Genomic DNA, 19,165 nt, shown 5'->3' with positions numbered 1-19,165 from the left:
TATCGCGCAAAATCGCAGCTCCCAATCGATCAGCCGATCGATTGGAGGTCCCCAATCGATCGGTCGATCGATTGGGAGGCATTCTGTGCGATTGGCAATTCTCCCCAATCGATCAACCGATCAATTGGGAGGTTCTCCTTCCGCGGGACTCACCCAATCGATCAACCGATCGATTGGGCATGAGCCAATCGATCGGTTGATCAATCCAGCCCATGTGAGACTTGCCAAATCAAGTCCAAACATCCCTCAAACCAACATACGGTCCTCCATGACCTATTGGTACATCATGCCTAGCATCTGGTCACTCTTGACCTGCTAGGACTCCCTTACCAAGTGTCCGGTCAATCCCTTTGACCCACTTGGACTTTCACCAGATGCCTGGTCAACCTTGACCCATCTGGATTTCCTCGTGCCAAGTATCCGGTCAATCCCTTTGACCTATCTGGACTTCCCAACACCAGATGCCCGATCAACCTTGATCCATTTGGATTTTCTTTGCCTGGCTTCACTCACCAGGACTTCCCTTCTGCCTAGCTTCACTCACTAGGACTTCACGTCTGCCTGGCTTCACTCACCAGGACTTTCCTTCTGCCTAGCTTCACTCACTAGGACTTCTCATCTGCCTGGCTTCACTCACCAAGACTTTCCTTCTGCCTAACTTCACTCACTAGGACTTTCCTTCTGCCTAGCTTCACTCACTAGGACTTCTCATCTGCCTAGCTTTACTCACTAGAATTTTCCACAACTGTCTGATTTCACTCACCAGGACTCTTCAGTCAAGTATTCGGTCAATCCTTTGACCTACTTGACTCTCCTTCACAATCTCCCCACATGAACAATCGCACCTGCAATGTTCATGTGTTGTCTACATGTATTGTCAAAAATCGAAATCCAAACATCAAAACTCGAGGTTGAGCCAACTCAAGGTTAGTCAACCTTGACCCTAGAAAATATTGCTCCAGCAGTAGATGTTTGCTTTATTTTTTTTTTAAGCCTACTTGCCAAGGTTGAGTCTAGAAAATTGTTGGTGTTCCTGAATCTATACGTATCATTACAAGTTATTTTTTAATGAATTATTTTACCTTTATCGTTTGCGGAGTTTGTAGTCCTTCTTGTTAGGACCTTCGGATAGCGGCTAGAGAGGGGGGTGTGTGAATAGCCGACCTCAAATTATTGTTTCTTCCTACAATTTAGGTTAGCGCAGCGGAAATATAATGTAGAAACGAAAGTGGAGAAGATCAAACCTCAAATACGATGATGTAACGAGGTTCGGAGATGATACTCCTACTCCTCGGCGTGTCCGTAAGGTGGACGAAGCATATCAATCCGTCGGTGGATGAGACCCCGGAAAACCGGCTAATAAAAACTCATTCTTGGTGGAGAAACCTCACCATAATTCCTTTTGCAACAGCAATAATGGAGTACAAAGAATAGAGCAAGAAACAATGGACAAGATGAATGTAAAAACACCCTACCAAGTTTGCTTGTCTTCTCGTTGTCTACTGGAGTCCGTTGATGAAGCTGCAACTTCACGGATCCAACAACAGCAGCTAGAAAACCAGCCGATGGAAGCTCACATGAAGCTTCAGCAGTGGAGAGCTCAACAAAGCTCAGATCACAGGAGCAAGAACCGTAGTCAGCAAGCGTTCTTTTTCTTCTTCTACTGTAGCGGCCTTATATCCTGCACCTGCGAAAAAGACAAAGAAGAATCCAGAAATCTAGCCGTTGGGTCACAACGGCTAAGCCTGGACCGATCAAGCTCCATCCTGATCGGTCCAGGAGGACCCTGATCGGTCCCCAGACCGATCAACCAACTCTCTGTGAGAGTTGGCTTCGAAGCCTGATCGATCTGTGGACCGATCAGGCCCTAGGCTGATCGGTCCCCAGACCGATCAACCAACTCTCTGTGAGAGTTGGCTTCAAAGCCTGATCGGTCTGTGGACCGATCAGGCTATAGGTGGATCGGTCCACAGACTGATCCCCCTACCTTTTTCTGCCTCCTGATCGTTTCCTGATCGGTCTACAGACTGATCAGTTAACCCACAGAAACATTCTGTTTGGTTACTGATCGGTCACCAGACCGATCCAGACAATCAGAGTATCACTGGATCGGTCACCAGACCGATCCAATGCCTTAGAGCTTCCCAGCCCTAAACCCTAAAGCCTTCCCGGTCTAGAGAACGAGCTACCGAGCCTCTCTGACTTAGTTCGGAGAACGAGCTACCGAGCCCTCTCCGACTTCCACGTTCGGTCCAGAGAACGAGCTACCGAGCCCTCTCTGACTTAGTCCGGAGAACGAGCTACCGAGCCCTCTCCGACTTCATCCGGTCCAGAGAACGAGCTCCCGAGCCCTCTCCGACCTAGTCCGGAGAACGAGCTACCGAGCCCTCTCCGACTTCGTCCGGTCCAGAGAACGAGCTCCCGAGCCCTCTTTGACCTAGTCCGGAGAACGAGCTACCGAGCCCTCTCTGACCTAGTCCGGAGAACGAGCTACCGAGCCCTCTCTGACTTCCTCATCTGGTCCAAAGAACGAGCTCCCGAGCCCTCTCTGACCTAGTTCAGAGAACGAGCTGCCGAGCCCTCTCCGACTTCGTCTGGTCCAGAGAACGAGCTCCCGAGCCCTCTCTAACCTGGTCCGGAGAACGAGCTGCCGAGCCCTCTCCGACTTCCCATGCCAAGCTCCCTGCTTGGACTTTTCCGTGCCAAGTCTCCATACTTGGACTTTTCCCGTGCCAAGCTCCCTGCTTGGACTTTTTTGTGTCAAGTCTCCATACTTGGACTTTTCCCGTGCCAAGCTCCCTGCTTGGACTTCTCCTGTGCCAAGTCTCCATACTTGGACTTTTCCATGCCAAGTCTCCATACTTGGACTTTTCCGTGCCAAGCTCCCTGCTTGGACTTTTCCCGAATCAGGTCAACTCAAGTTAGGTCAACCAAGTCAACCTTGACCAAAGGTTGCACCCACAATCTCCCAAGTTTGTATTCTTGTTAAACATCAAGATACAACTTTTCTATTCTCGTCAAACATCAAAATACACCTCGAGTCAGGTCAACTCGAGTCGGGTCAACCAGGTCAACCTTGACCTAAGGTTGCACCAACACTTCTAAGACATGAACTGATATTATCATAGCGTCATATTGTACTTCGTTGATATTATCTTGTATTTCACCTTCATCGAAATCATCTTCTTCCTCAAAATTCTCTATTGGTTCAATCATCAGTATCCTCTTTTGCTTGCATTGATGATCACGGTGCCACTTTTCATCGCAATGCCAGCATAATCCCTTTGTCATTCTTTCCTTGATCTCTTATTTTGTCAATCTATAGGGTGTGTTGAACAATGCGATGTGTTTTCATGAATTACCTTATTATGTCTTCTTCCTTCCTCATTGATCTTCTCTTTTTGTAGTCGTGCAAAGGATAAGACAACCTTCATGGTGCGGGGTTGATTCATTTTTACTTCTCGTCGTATATCAATACGAAGTCCTTCAATAAAAGTGCATAGTAATTGCTTTTCTGACCAATCATGAGTTCGATTAGAGAGTCCCTCGAATCATCCTTGGTACTTCAGTACAGTTGTAGTCTGTAAAATTTTGGCCAATTCTCCATCAACATTCTCATAATCGGAGGGACCAAATTGATTAAGGAGTTCTTCTTTGAATTCCTCCTATTTTGGAGGTCCATGGCATGCTTCAAGCAAATTATACCATTGGATGACATCACCTTCGAGGTTTATAGATGCTAATTCTACCTTTGCATAATCCAGTGTGCTGTGGAAGCGAAAATATTTTTCAGCCCTTGAAATTCATCCAATCGGATCGTTGTTCTCCCAGCGAGGAAATTCCACTTTCATATATGGAAGGTTGTACTTTTGATCTTCATTTGAGTTCACTCTATGGTCATATTGTTGTTGTCGAGACTGCTGATTTATTCTCTTTTTAATTAGTATGCTTGAACTGAAATCTGCTTCTAAACGATCCTTCAATTCTTGTACTATTGTGACCAACGATGTCATAGTTTTTTTGAGTTTATCCATCCTTGTCTCGTGCTTAGCTTCAGACTCCAGAGCTCATTTGGTGTCAAGATGAGATCCTCCGGTCGTCATGTCAGAGTAGTTTTCTTCTCTTGAAGTTGGGTTAAGACCATACGCTTATTGAAGTTGTTGCGAGATACTATATGACGATGATGAAATGAACGTGCCTTGATACCAAGTTGATAGGAACCCGGGGATCTATCACGTGGAAAAATTAAAAGAGAAAAATGAAAAAAGGATAGAATGATCAGGGGATCGACCTTCAATAATCAAATGAAATTGATTAATTAAAAAGAAAATTACTTGTCCTCTAAAATTACATAACGTCTTTTTAAATAGAGATCTAAATTATCTTTTCAAAAGAAAAAGTTTAAAAGAAAAATAAAATAAAAATATATTTTCAAGAGGAAATGTCTTATTAAAATTTATCTAAAAAAATATAAAATTTATTTAAAAAAAATAAAATTAAAAAAATTATTTAAATAAATCCATTAAAAAGATCCTATCAAAGGGAGATGCGTCGAGATCCACCATGGCCGCCGGAGCGAGGAGGAGAAGGTAGCGGCGGTCTGCTAGGAGTAGCAGGCGGTGTGCAGCCGCGTGCGTTTCCGCCTTTCCGAACGCCGATGATATTTTTAAGTTGTAAGTATATAAATAGTAAAAGTTCAGGGTGAAGTCCATAAAAATATAATGGGTTTGTAAACTGACAAATGTTAAACCATGAACGGTAAGTGAAAATTCGATAAATATTTGAGGTAAAATGAAATTTCCTCAAATAATATCAGTTTTTGGTAATGATTCTGTCCGTCTGCAAGTTCCCTTTGTTTGACGAATCCATCGATCACCCTCCTGTTTGCGGGGAGTTGCGAGAGCCGTGAGGTCGAAACCCCTTCCCCAAACCCTAGCGGTCCCTTGGCTCCGGTTTTCTGCTGTAACTTGCGTGTTTGCTGATGGAGGACGAAGAGATTAAGAAGACGGTGGTAGCTTACCTAAGCAAGAAGGGCTACACGAAAGCCGACCTCGTCCTTCAGGAAGAGCAGAATAACGTCTCCGCGTCTCCGAGCTCCGATCTCTGTGTCTCCAGGTTGTGCTATCTAATCTCGCCTCCTCGTTTTTTCTTAATGATTTGATTCAGCCACAATTTCTTAACGCTGCCATTTACAGCTAAAATATGGTGACAATGTAACTGGAAAATCTGTGTTGCAAAATCGGTTTTTTAAAGATTATGTACGTCTGCAAAAAGTGATATTATAAAGTCCATTAAATTATTTATAGGTGGTAATGCAACCTGTTTGGATTGAGGATTATGTAGAGAAGATAATAAATGGAACCTTTGTTTTTTCTACCTTCTCCATTGTATATGTCATCCCTGTTCGTATATTCCCTTGTCTCCCTTTCCTTATATTCTCTAGTACACGCCCAGACAAAGCCCTGGAGGTCAAATAATGGATTCTTATACTTTGTAAGAAACCCTTGGAATACATTTTTTTTTTAAAACTTAAAAGTGGTAAAGGGTTGAATAAATTTTTCAATTTACCCTATCTTGAATTGACTCGAATGGATTAAATATTGTCTACTTAGCTATTTGTTGAATAATCAAGATAGCTCTTCTTTAACACAAAATATATCTTATGCGCTTTTGGATGATATTGGATGCATCTTCATCTCTCTTTGCCACTACATCATGTTTTTTCCAGTCTTATGCATTTAATATTAACTATTCTTTACAGAGTAGAAAACGATCCGAAACGATATAATGATGGTTATAGCAAGCTGCGTTCATTGGCATATAATTCGCTCGACTTATACAAGGTAAATAATCAATTATGTAGTTGGAAAATAGCAGTATGTGAATTGTGTTGGCTACAACTTGGAGTTACTTCATATACTGACTTACTGAGTTTGTTTCTTAGGACTTAGGCAATGGGATATGCTTTTTAGGTTAACATATCACTTCATGTTTTGTGTATTATATTTTTTGTTAATGGTTCATTGTGGTGTTACTTTTGGATATAAACTGTTTTTTCTTATTGGTTAGAATTTAAGATATTTTCAAATATTGGTAAGCTATACAAGTATTTCAACTATTAAGAGGATCAGTTTTGGGGCAAGCATAATTTTTTTGTTTTCCAAGACTATAATTTAACTGGTCTCCAAACTCCTTGGTCCAGAACACATGCTATCAATTTTTCATATCCTAGCTGGATTATTATCCTTCAGTTCACCCATCTAGAATAGATTATTGTACAGTTTCAGGTTAGTACATGCATCTGAGAAGCAAGATGCAGAGACTGCATGTATCTTTATGTTATTAATGTCTTATGGAAAGGAATATTGTGAAGTTTGATAACTAGATGTGAGGATGAACATTCTAAATTTTTGTTGCATCCTAATCTCAGTGCGATGGAGATTCAGGTTCTTGACCACTATGACACTTCTGTAATATGTTTTTGACCCCTTGCATTGGTCTATATGTCAAATGGGAAATTTGAGCTATATAGGGTATGCCCATGCAATAATTAGTGCACATGGATGATTATTCTGAATAAAGTATCTGGTGCTTATACTGCTTATACTTTTTGATCCTAGTTCTTAGCTTAAATTTCCAGGAAAAAATCTCTTTTTTTTTTTTTTTATTCTGATGTGTTGATCGGAAGATATCATGCTATCTTTTAACTCATATGGTTGACAATTTATCTAGCCAATTTTTCTGAGTAATTATTTTGTCATTATATATTTTTTCTTGGACCAACATCCCCTTTTTGGTATCCTGATCTTCCACAGCACGAGCTGCTTTCTGTACTTTATCCAGTGTACATACACTGTTTTATGGATCTTGTGGCAGGCGGACTTGTACATGAAGGTGCACATCTTTCTTTAATGCAATTTCCAATTTACAGATAAAAATTGTATCTAATTTTTTTGTCCTTGAGTTCCAAATTCTATGTTTCTGTTTCACATGGCTGCATGTAACCTGCAGCTCGAATTTTTTTCTTTGCATTCCGTGAAGATCATGAATCTCGACACTTGAGAGACCTACAAAAGCTTGAACGAATTCTTTCCACCTTAAATTCAGAGGTTATTGTATCTAAAATTTGTAGCTTTAAAATCTTTTTGTTGGCTGGTTATACTGCTGAGCCTGTTTCTAATAAATATCTATTCATGCGTATGTCGCTTGTTGCAGGAGATGGAATTGGCCCGTTCTTTTAGGCTGAACAAACTAAAAATAAAATTGTGCGAGGTGCAGTTTTGCAACTACTGTAACTTTCTGTACTTAAGTTCCTTCTTTTCCTGTTTATTTGCTTGTATAGATGTGTGGTTGGGTCCATTTAATTTTAGTCAACTAAATCTACTCTGGTGTATTCTGCTAGTATTGTTATTGATCAGCAGTGTGCTTATCTTCATCGATGCACCATGCGTTATGTTTGTACTTAAGAAGTCATGTGCCCAAATTATTTATGGTTAGCTGCATGCCTTATCCTCCCATTGAGTTGTAAAAAATGTATAATTTGGCCCATTAAAGCTTCAACATAAGTTGTGACAAAGCAAGCATTCATAATAACTCAACATGGAAGCTAAGAAGTTGCTTGCTATACATTTTTATTTTTCAATTTATTATTTCTACTTGATCTAGAGGATGCTACTATGCTATATGTAGAAGCTAAATTTTCAACAACAGGACTTGTACAACAAAGTAGTAGCCAATACTAGCTTAATAATCTTGGTATTTACAAGGTCGTTATATATAGTTAATAGTTATATATATTTTATCTTAGTCTCAGGCAAGAAACTGAAGAATTACTTGTTCCTAATGCCACAGTGCTGGCAAGTAGTTCGTATGTTATTATATTTCTATCAAGTTGATCAGAACTATTTGTCAATTACAGATAAAGCATGAAAAGGGTTCTTCCCTTGTATCACTGTGGCTTGTTCCTAATGCCACTGTGCTGGCAAGTAGTTTGTATGTTATTATGTGTCTATCATGTTGATCACGTATGTGTTGAGAACTTACAGATAAAGCATGAAAAGGATTCTTCCCTTGTAGCATTCATCTATTTTCTTGTCTATATGTTTCAGATCTTTCCCTTTGTATGCCTCTCTCTTTTTACATTTTGCATATTGCAAGACTTGTCAACAAATATAAGCGTCTAGTAAGTTTGCAACATTTGGTCTCTTAATTGCAAGACGGTGACACTTTGATTTTCTCTTTGCTCATGCAGTATTCTTATGATCTCCTCCTGCAGTACCTTCAGAAAACACACTCTCTTACCATTCTTGGCATAATAAATGAGCATATTGATTTTGAAGGTACCTCTTCCATTATCTATGAGATTGACATCTTTGGGTTTTATTCGAATGTTATTAATTCTCTTTTCCTTGTTCCATGCTTTTCTATGTTCCATGCTTTTCTTTCTATAGTAATATTTTCCCTAAATGTACTTTTTGCACAATGATTTTGGCAGTATACCCTGGACAGCCTACCACAGTTGCTGACAATGCAGACTTTGCAACTGCTGAGGGTAGAAATAACAAATTTGGCAAACAGATGAATCAGAATATACGCTGGGGGGTGGGTGCCAAAATTTTATCTCTGTAAAATTTACCTGTGCCTTTCTTAATTAGCAAATGAGCCATTTATCATTTTATATGATGAATTACTGGTTTCCATATGGTGTTTTCAATTATAAATATTTTCCTTGTGCTGCAATAATTTTAGTGGCTAGGCACTTGGGCATACATTTTCCTATTAGTTTTTTATGTACTTAAGTTAAAAAATCTGATGCATATAGACTTGTAATTAACTTATTCTGAACCAATAATCTTTACATATGCATTATTATAGGGTGACTAAGAAAGTTAGGTAACATGTGAGCTCTCATATATTTGTCTAGATTATGCGCGGTCTGTTTATTTCAACTCCATCAAGAGCATCAAATGCATAGTTGCTTTGTTCCTGGTAACAAAGCCACAGAATGAGGGAGCAGGTTTTATCTACCTGGAGATTCATAATCTAGCCTACTCACCTAGAAGCTATTGTTCGAGACAACACTTCCCAAGTGGGCTACTGGGAGGAGCTCTTTCTCTGACTTTCCAAATCTCTTCTTAGCTTGCAGTTACTCTTTTGTCATTCAAGACCGCCTCAGTCAAGAGAATCAGAAGCAAATATGGAACATCTCCTTCAGTAACCCAGTCTATGCTAATTGTCTCAGTTTCTGTTCCCTGTTAATCACTGAGGACTCATTGGATGCATTGCCTTGGTGCTTCATTTGCTCTCATGAACTCTTGGCTAAATCCACTATTGTAGGGTTGATCGGACAAAACAGCTTTGGGGTGCCTTTCAAATCCATTGTTCACTTGGATTGTGGTGAACAAGAAGCTTCATTCCAAAATTATTCTCACTAGACATTCTCTAAAGATGGTCATGCTCCATAGTCATGCTAATTCAAGTCAATTCATAACCTCATGTTTCAGTGTCCCTGGTCTAGAGTTGGATGGGTCATCCTGTCCACCTCCATCTCCTCAACCATATCAAATTGATGATTTACTCTACTTCATTTCGTAGTTCACCTTACTCTCTATCACCTCATGTGTTTTTCAAAAATTTGGGTAGATGTGGATAATTTGGCTGGAGAAGAGTAACAGAATTTTGCTAATAAACAAGCTTTGACACATGAGACTTATCATTGATTGACCAGGATACTCACCCTTTGGGTAGCTTAAATAGGTGTCCTTCCAAATCTTTAAGCTGGTACCTCCTCACAGAGAATTCTTGCTGCTCCATTTATACCTATATACATGCTTTTACATATTACTTTCTTTGATAAGTTGGTTTAGCATTTGTCTTCCTTGCTTTCAAAAACATACTATCATATTATTAGGCGGGATATTTATAGTTACATACTTAGAAGCTGGGCTTCCATGATAAGATCCATCTAGCATACTCTAAATAGTTTGGACAAGCATGGGGCAATGATGATGATGATACTTAGGAACTGGACCTTCCATATAGTGGTTTTGGTGTATGTTACAACATATTCTTTCCCATGCGGCAATATATTGTTTAACATGCAAATTACTATCTATTTAACCCTGTTTGTTCTTTGATAATGTTTTGGAGTTCTGAGTTGCAGGCACTTGAAGAAACAGAAGAGCAACATCCTGAGAAGGCACTTTCAGATTCTGAGAAGGCTGAAAATGGAAACAAAGATGTGAATACTGAAAAAGGCAAGGTAAGTGCTTTATAAAGGTTGGATGTGACCTCTTAATTTTCTCAGTGCCTAATACTTGATTGCATAGTTTTGTTTTTCATCTGTATTGATTTTTTACTAATATGAATTATTGCTAAACTTAATAGCGCAATAGCGCAATATGAATTATTGCTAAACTTAATAGCGCATTAGCATTGATAAAGAAAATGTTGTATATCCATGTTGCAAAAGAATGGGTAAAAAAATAAATGAAATATCATTCAATGATTACGCAAAAAATTATCGACATAATGAGGAAATGTTTTGTTGGTAGTAAAATATTGTAATACACCAATCAAATTGGTTGATTGAAAAAATAATGGAACCTACAGCTATGCTGTTATGTTGTCCAGTATCTTCTTTGCTATGAACTATTTGTGTGTGGTATCTTGTACATCTGCAAAAAAAAAAAAAAATGATATGACACTGGCCCTTTTATTTGTGGTTTTGGTCTTTTTGTTCGGTTGCTGCTTTGCTTAACATATCATTTTAAACTTGGTTTTCCTGGTTGCTATCTCAGTGTTACTGATCAGCATTACATATCTTCTTCCACCTGCATTTTTTCTCTACTTTTTGTTTGTTCTGCACTAGAACTGATTTCATGTAAATTCAATTATTCAGAAGAGGACCTTTGATGGCATACAGCAGGGTGTTGCTGTCAGAAGGATTAAAAAGGACAAACTTGTGAGTGCAACAGGGGCAAATGCCCGCTCAGAGACAAGTGCAGTGTCTGCAGCACCACGGATGAAACCAGAACTAACTCTTCCAGCAACGTATGTAAAGATGGTCTGACCTATTATATTTCTTGTATACTTGAATTTCTTTGTTCCAGGAAGTGTTGGTATCCTACTTCTTGTTCTTGCTTCTGAATATAAGTAAAAGTTTTCTGCTTTTTTGCATCACATTCAATTTGAATTGAATGGAAGATGTGGCACAAGTTTGTGTTGTTTCAATCCTATCCTATCATTGTTTTGTTTGATTTATAATTTTCTTGGCCATATCTTATTCATCTAAGCCAACTAGAATTGCTTAAAATTGTTATATGGTATTTGAGCATTACAAGATCAATAAGGCCATATATTTGTTGCTTATGCATCAACATTACTAAACTATGTGTTTGACAAACTCATCCATAGATGTGAGCTTTGACAATTGTGACTCACTCTAATTAATTGCACATCTTTCTGAATTGAATTCTGTTTTTATCGCAGTCCTGCAGAAGTTGAGCGTGTGGTTTTGGAGGACTTACGGAACCGAGTGCAATTAAATAGTTTGGCACTGCCATCTATTAACTTTTACACCATCTTAAATGCACATGATAGGTATCAATTATGTTATCACATCTTATTATTTTAAAAGTACGATTTCAGTATGTAATCGGTTTGCATTAGAACCTGTTTTTCCCTTTTCTAGATTAAATTGCTTGTCTGTATCTGAAGGTGGGTCTCTGATTGCTGGAGGATTTTCTGATTCATCTGTGAAGGTAATTTCATTTTTGGACACATCATGTTATTCTTATATATCAACATTTTTTTCTTTTGTTTTACAATTCCATATTCAAATCAAACCTTTATGATGTCCTGCAGGTCTGGGATATGTCAGAGGATGTCCAAATAAAGAAAAGTTGTTAGTATTTGTACCTGTATTTGCTATTGACTTTCTATGCATAAAAAACTTACTTCGTGAAACTTTAATTTCCACTATATATTTTTAATTTTTTTTCAATCCTGAGTAGTTCAGTTGAAAGAGAAGTGCAACTGAAATCTAAAATAATTTCAAAACTTATCCCCAAAAAAATGAAAAGAAAAGACACCATAGATATCTCTTGAAGCCTTATCTAATGAGTGGGTGTATTTATCCACCTCCATCATGCAGCAAGTGTATGCTTCAAGGGGGAAACATTAATCAACAACACAACACCCTCTTTCCCAAGATAAATATATTTTATTACATCTTGCCTAGGGTCAATTTAGATTCTGTTAGATATTTCCTGGGCAGATATAATCTGAAGTAAATAACTATTAATATTTAGTGTCAAAGAAGAACATAACACAATCATCCTGCATGCTTGTCTGGTATACTTGGCCACCCTCGAAATTCTTGCACAACACACTCAACATCCACTTCTTAGATTTGAAGTAAAATGAGTATGAACAAATATTACAAGTTGGAATATGAGAGACATATGGGCAATATAATTTAAAGCTCAACAACAGGTGCATCATGTACATTATTAAAATCACAATATCACAAATAGAGTAACCAAATTGCCAGTAGCTGCATGGTTAAGACAACTGAGCAATCTCATATATGCCAACAAATGCAACCACAACGATAATCACACGGTAACATAAGTCTATTAAGTATTAACATCACCAATCCTTGCAAATATTTATCGTTATGCATCCAACTTGTACAAGTGCATCATCAATAAAAATACAGATTAGAATACCAACTCCTTTCTATATAGTTTATTGATTGAATGCAAATGTCATGCCAGCATTCAAGATGATAAAAATATTTGTGTTTCCTGCCACTCTGCCAATTATTCGACAATGAACATTCCTTTTAATCTTACACATAACTAGTAGGAATTTAGATTTGAAATGGATATGTTATTCCTGATAGCAAACTACAGTTAATCTGTTGGGAGCAAATGAGTCTGTGAAGAATGAGAACATTCCTGGAACAGAGGACTGCAAAAGATCTTACACATTGCTTCATGGTCATTCAGGACCTGTTTATTCTGTTGCGTTTAGTCATTCTGGAGACTTCCTATTGTCAGCATCCTCAGATTCGACAAGTAAGATTGTCTAGGCTCAAGTAAGCATTATCTGTTTGTCAGTTGTCCAAACATTCTAAATTATTGCCCTATTTGTCTCACAACAGTCCGATTATGGAACACAAAGCTGAATGCAAATCTTGTCTGCTACAAGGGTCATAATTTTCCAGTATGGGATGCTCAAGTAAGAAAAAAAATCTTTTTTGATTTTCTTATCCACGAAGAAAAAATTTAATTCCTTTCCTCACTAGCTTTGAATTAATTCATTTTTATTGACACATGTTTGACTACCTGTTGATTTGATTTTTTTACTGTATACTCTAAAATAATTTGAAATTGGAAATTATCTGCATGTTTCCGAGGGAACTATTCATTTTATTTTAGTTAGCTCCTTACATTTGCATATGAGAGTTCTATCTACTGTTTAACTGCAAATGTGCATCCTACATGATTAATTTCATGATTGAAATTACAGAATTGTTGCATATATTTGTTATAATTTAGAGGGCAAGATCAAACAATGAAATAAATTGCAAATATTACTAGTTGCTAATTGATGTGGCACTTCCATCATTTGTTGGCACCTATCCTATCTTTTACTTATATAAAATCAGGATTCAGGAGAGGTAAAGCTGAAGGCTGACTAATATCCTGCAATAATTTAGAATATGTAGGTATTTCTTATCCACATGATATAGTGATATTCAATTACAACTATACTTTTACATCGCCTCTCAAATCCTAGCAATATATTTTGTTAAGAACCTACTTATGAATCCACAGGTTGACAGGGATCTATATGTAAATATGCCATCTATTATTGTTGTTGTTGTGATTCTTCAACTTATAACTCTTGATGATGGTCAACGATATTCCTGAATCAGCTAAGGCTGTGTGGAGAAAGCTTGAGGCTTAGTTGTGATGATTGATTATACTTTTTTTCTCTCTCTCTCATATTTATGAGACAAGGACCCAACCTTGAGATCTATACATCTAACATCTCGTGTACTTGAGTTAGTTGGGGCCCCCATATCAGATTATTGTATCCTTCAATGTTTTTCTTTGATGAATTTCAGATTCATCATCATGAGCTCCACCTCCATTCTTGCCCTTCTGACTAGAAAGAGTTTAGTTGTGTTTATTTAGGAAAAGAGGAGGTAAATATTTGGAGGAGAAAGGGAAATATGCAGGGACGGTAAGAAATTTTCTGTTCTCATGCTTAATTCGATGGGTGAACTGGATGATAAATTGATTCAGAAAGTCTTGATCAGTAGGAATTACCAACAGATTTGTTAACTAATTGGTGACTGATTGACATTTGCGTTCAGACTATAATTTTCTTCTCCCTTTTCATTTTCCGTTGAAAGAAATATGGAAAAGGACCCTTGAAATTTCCTTCCACTTTTCTTCTCTCCATTGTTCTATTTCAAGTCAACAAGGAAAACGTGTTTCCTTTCATCTTTCCTCTTCCTGTATTTCTTTTCACTTATCTATTTGAACAGGCCCTTAGTAGCTAGGATTGATTGATAAGCATTTGGCTCCTCTAGAGAAGAGATGTTGGCACAGTGAAAACTGGAAAAGAGTCCATCTGGGGAGAATAGCATTAACAGCTTCATCTACGGGCTGTGTTTCTTGCTGGTTTAGAGGCATGGATTGTTACATTCAGCAGTAATGGACATTGTTACTGAAGAGAAACTGATCTATTATACTTGCTACTTTCATATGCATACTATTAAGAATACTGTGGTTCAGTTTGCGTCGAAATAGATATATTCTGACAGTCTGTTGAGAGGGTTTCATAGATTGGAGGGACTCTTCTGTCAACTGAAAATAGAGTTGGGAGGGGAGAGTAGAGCAAGAAGATAGGAAAGATGAGTCAATGTTGGGATTGCTTTACTGTTGACATAATTTTCTTTTGACTTTGTTCAGTACTGCTTACTCTTAAGTGGGCAGAACTTTATTGCTTTATGTTGTGTTATAGATTTTGCTAATTGTTATTATTGATCTTTTTTTCCTATAGCTATCCTCAAATTTTTTTGCCTTAGTTTTTGTCTAGTTTATATATTATTAAGACACAGACATTTCAATTTGAGTAATTGAAACATTGGATTTGCTGAACCTGTATGATCTGAGCTATGTAATTCCTTTCTATGTGGCAGTTCAATCCTGTTGGAGACTATTTTGCTAGTTGTTCACATGATCGAACTGCTAGAATTTGGTCAATGGAGAGGACCCATCCTGTAAGAGTATTGGCTGGACATCTTTCTGATGTTGATGTAAGTATATCCATTATCTTCCTGCTTATTTGCATTCTAATGAGTATTGGTGTTCCCTTTTCTTTTGTAATCATCATTAGTGTTTTAGGGGAACTCTCATTTAGTTAGAAGAATACGACTTTCAGGTCTTTTTACAGACAAGGCAATGCCTCCTTTTTTTTTAAGCAATTTTTTTTTTTTTATATTCCATAAATCTGAAATATAGAGCTGCAAATTGTAATATTTAAGATGTGTTTGTTATTCTCCCCTGGTCTCATATTACAATGAAATAGTGTTCCATGTTATGTTTTGGAGTTGCATTTTAAGTTTTAGTAGGTTTTTAGTAAATATTCTGCCTGCAAGAGAGTGGAGATCAAACTTAGCTTCCAAACTCACAAGGAAAGATTGGGTCATGTATTTGAATTCATTCTGTAACACTCATATTCTGCCATTGCATTCCATGGAACATGACAATGCACTCAGTGTTGTAAGCTTGATTTCACATTGTCGGTCAGTGTGGGGCAGGGGATAAGCTGTAGTCTCTGTCTCAAACAGTCTCTTGCATGTATCCACCATTGAAAATGGATTTCTTGGGAAATCACAGACCGTAGATGGATGAGCAGCGTGAGTCGGTACAGTCTTCTTCCCCCTCTTTTCTTCTTCCTCATCTTTCTTCCTCTTCCTTTTCCTTCCCCTCTACTGCATCTGCATGAACTGATCAGCATAGATTGGTACAGGTTCTTAATCCTTGTGTTCAGGGATCAAAGCTGGTTCCAGTGCAGGTTTGTTATCAGTGAGTTGAGTATATAATCTTCAAAATGTTGATGTATTGTCTGATTGACAACATATCTCAATAACCGCTTAACCTGTTACAAAGAAGTTACAGTATTAATTTCTATATGGTAAATTTGCTGAGGTGTATCTTTTGGGTGTGTTGCTCAAGAAATGACTAAACCATGCAAGCTCAAGAAAGTAATATATGGCCTCAAACAAACTTTCCAGGTAGGGTTTAACAGATTTTGTCTTGCAGTTATTTATATTGATATACATTGAAGCAAAGCCAATATTTGGCTGCCGCTGCTCCACAGGCAGTAGTGTTGGCAGTTTATGTAGATGATATTTGGCCCATGATTTGCATGGTGTTATCAAAGTTGAAAAATATCAAAAAGATAAATTGGCACCAAGTATTATACTTGGAGTTGGGTATATCTGACATAGGTACAGATCAAAATGGCTGACTATTTCTAAGGTTATTTAGATGTGATCGATAGAAATATCGAGAGTCCGCTCAAAAGTGTTGTTGTCCAGATGTCAACAACATGCGTATGAAGAAGGTCGATGAGGAGTCCAAATATCAAAGGTCTCTGAAGGTCTTTTCCAGGAACGTGTTATAGATTTTCAACAAGTGATTATTATAAATGGATGCAAACTTGTAGATACTTTGATTGTTTTGAATGGGCAGAATATGATTATGACTTTGACGAGTGCTCTCTTTATCTAAGGCTTTTTGGGAAACTTTTTACCTTATTGTTCAGCGCCAAATTTCAGTTGTTGGTATAGCAAGTCAATTTATGCAAAAGTCTAAAGAAGTCATTGAAACAATTATGAGAATTTTACATTATGTCAAAGGATCACAATAAAAAGTATTTGCAAAGAAAAAATGTGCATCTGATTGTTTGAAACATTTTTGGATATAGACCATGTTGGATCTACCATCAACAGGAGATATATGTTGGATACTGCAGTTGTCTTACAGGTAATTTATTAATACTGAAGAGCAAAAAACAGAGTGCTCCATTTCACATAGAATGTAGAACTATTGAACATTGTCCCTGAGACAGTTGGCTAGGGTATGGTGGTGTTCCCACCATAAGGTTTGGGGGTCAAATCCCAACTAGTAGTTGGGTGCCTATCCTCCCCATGCGCTATTTAACTGCCCAAGGCTAGTAATCACCTGTGATTTACCTCTTTTTTGTTGGCCTGGGATGCGGACAGGCGGAGGCGTTGGGGGTGAGCAAATCGCCTTTTGTTGCCACCATAGAACTATTGAACAATTCAACTGGTGAGATGATATGGATCAAGATTCAGTATCCAACAGGTCTATATTTTTCACTATTATATTCCTGTTACAGGACTGCACATTGTGGGGCATTCAATACGATTAACAAGAATTTCCCCCTCCCAAATTTACATTTGTCGTGATAGTTGATATTTATTAAATAGTTTGTTTGTTTGATCATTGTATCCTCGAGCTTGTTTGCAGCTGCTTGCTTTGACTTTTGACATTAGCTTTGTATATTGTCTTTCCATTTAGGAAATAATTTGGGATTTTATCTGTCTAAAGTTCATGCTGGATCATTTCTTTCCAACTTTAGTCTACTTATAGTTCCATGTCTATATTTGTTGGAATATCTTTAAAGTTTATCCATTTCACAGTGTGTTCAGTGGCATGCAAATTGTAACTACATAGCAACTGGTTCCAGTGACAAAACAATCAGATTATGGGATGTGCATAATGGGGACAGTGTTCGCATTTTCATTGGTCATAGAAGCATGATATTATCACTAGCAATGTCTCCTGATGGACGATATATGGCATCTGGTGATGAAGATGGTACAATAATGATGTGGGATATCTCAAGTGGTTGTTGTGTTTCACCTTTAGTAGGACACAACTCGTGTGTTTGGTCTCTCGCTTTCAGGTTGGTAGCATATGATATATCCTCTTTTTTTTGGAAATATAAAGATCATAACCTGATGTACACATAAAAATTAACCAATGGAGTGTCTTTTTCTATCCAAAGCCATTAGTTCATTCATCTTGAATAGTTTGATTGCTGCAAAAGTTTATGCCAAATGAGCTCTTTTCTTGAAATCAACAGTGAGCCCATCATAGTGCAATATTGATGTGGCTAATGTGTTGAGATATCTCTGGTGTAACATGCTGGTTTATGATCAAATCTGTTCAGAATAATGCTCTTGTGTAATTGCATACTGACAGTAGCATTCTTTATACTGACTTTCGTGTTTTGTTTTGAAGAATCACATTTTCTTATCCTCGATGTCCGTAGAATATCATCTATATCATGTCTAACATATTATATGAACATTGAACTACCCGGTTAGAATTTTAGGGTAGGTTATGTTCAGTTATGAAGCTCTCATCTTGTTTTACTACAGTTGTGAAGGCACACTACTTGCTTCTGGATCAGCTGATTCTACAGTTAAATTGTGGGATGTGACTGCCAGTACAAAAGCTCCGAGAACAGAGAAGTAGGTATTTTGTTCATAAATATTTTGGAAGTTCCTCCATTAGCATGAGTTGATTTCTCTGACCTCACCAGCAAATCCAGTTGCTCTCATCGCTTAAGATTATTAAAAGCTCTTCCGACCAAATCGACTCCTGTGTACACATTACAGGTCTGAAAACTTGAAATGCCCCTCCTTTCTTTCTCCGTCTGTCTGTATTGTGTATATTAATGTTCTTTGCTTGGCAGTTTTCAAGAAGGAATCTTCTATTTGCAGCCGGTGCACCGTCAAGATGTTCCTGACCATGTCGTTCCCAAGTCACTTAAAAAATACAAACCAACGGCCGTGACATCTAAATTATGTGCAACAGGTAATTACCGTGAGATATCTGATCCAACATCCTCAAGTCTTTGTAAATGGTAGATTCATCTATTGTGATGTTGCATATATGCCCACATATTATGGACATAGACTGAGTTTATTTGAGTGGAGGGATGGGAGGAAACGGATGATAAAGTCATGATTATTCATATTAAATTGTGTTATTTCTTTTCCTTTGTATCCCTTTCATTCTACTAATCTCGGTCGTGATTTTAAAAA

General features: G+C 37.8%; 1 protein-coding gene across 4 annotated transcripts; it reads left to right on the top strand.

The window, feature by feature from the left end:
• Window positions 1–4,550: 4,550 nt before the first annotated feature.
• On the top strand, window positions 4,551–19,126 carry LOC122026337 (transcription initiation factor TFIID subunit 5-like). Of its 4 annotated transcripts, XM_042585012.1 has the most exons (20): window positions 4,551–4,673; window positions 4,847–5,115; window positions 5,762–5,843; window positions 6,816–6,894; window positions 7,012–7,109; window positions 7,216–7,272; window positions 8,252–8,339; window positions 8,495–8,601; window positions 10,163–10,261; window positions 10,901–11,052; window positions 11,491–11,601; window positions 11,693–11,762; window positions 11,866–11,905; window positions 12,918–13,082; window positions 13,169–13,245; window positions 15,221–15,337; window positions 17,753–18,018; window positions 18,497–18,589; window positions 18,661–18,736; window positions 18,814–19,126. In XM_042585012.1, the coding sequence occupies exons 2-20, from the start codon at window positions 4,982–4,984 to the stop codon at window positions 18,865–18,867; spliced, it is 1,965 nt and encodes a 654-aa protein (XP_042440946.1). In that variant the 5' UTR covers window positions 4,551–4,673; window positions 4,847–4,981; the 3' UTR covers window positions 18,868–19,126. The 4 variants fall into 4 exon arrangements, with proteins under 4 accessions (XP_042440946.1, XP_042440948.1, XP_042440947.1 ...); XM_042585014.1 differs by lacking the exon at window positions 4,551–4,673 and having other exon boundaries at window positions 4,808–5,115; window positions 7,042–7,109; XM_042585013.1 differs by lacking the exon at window positions 4,551–4,673 and having other exon boundaries at window positions 4,808–5,115; window positions 18,670–18,736.
• Window positions 19,127–19,165: the final 39 nt, after the last annotated feature.

This window comes from Zingiber officinale, chromosome 10A, assembly GCF_018446385.1.
Source record: "Zingiber officinale cultivar Zhangliang chromosome 10A, Zo_v1.1, whole genome shotgun sequence".
Taxonomy (NCBI): domain Eukaryota; kingdom Viridiplantae; phylum Streptophyta; class Magnoliopsida; order Zingiberales; family Zingiberaceae; genus Zingiber; species Zingiber officinale.
Note: the sequence above shows the minus strand (reverse complement) of the source record. Positions and strands in the feature narration are given on the sequence as shown.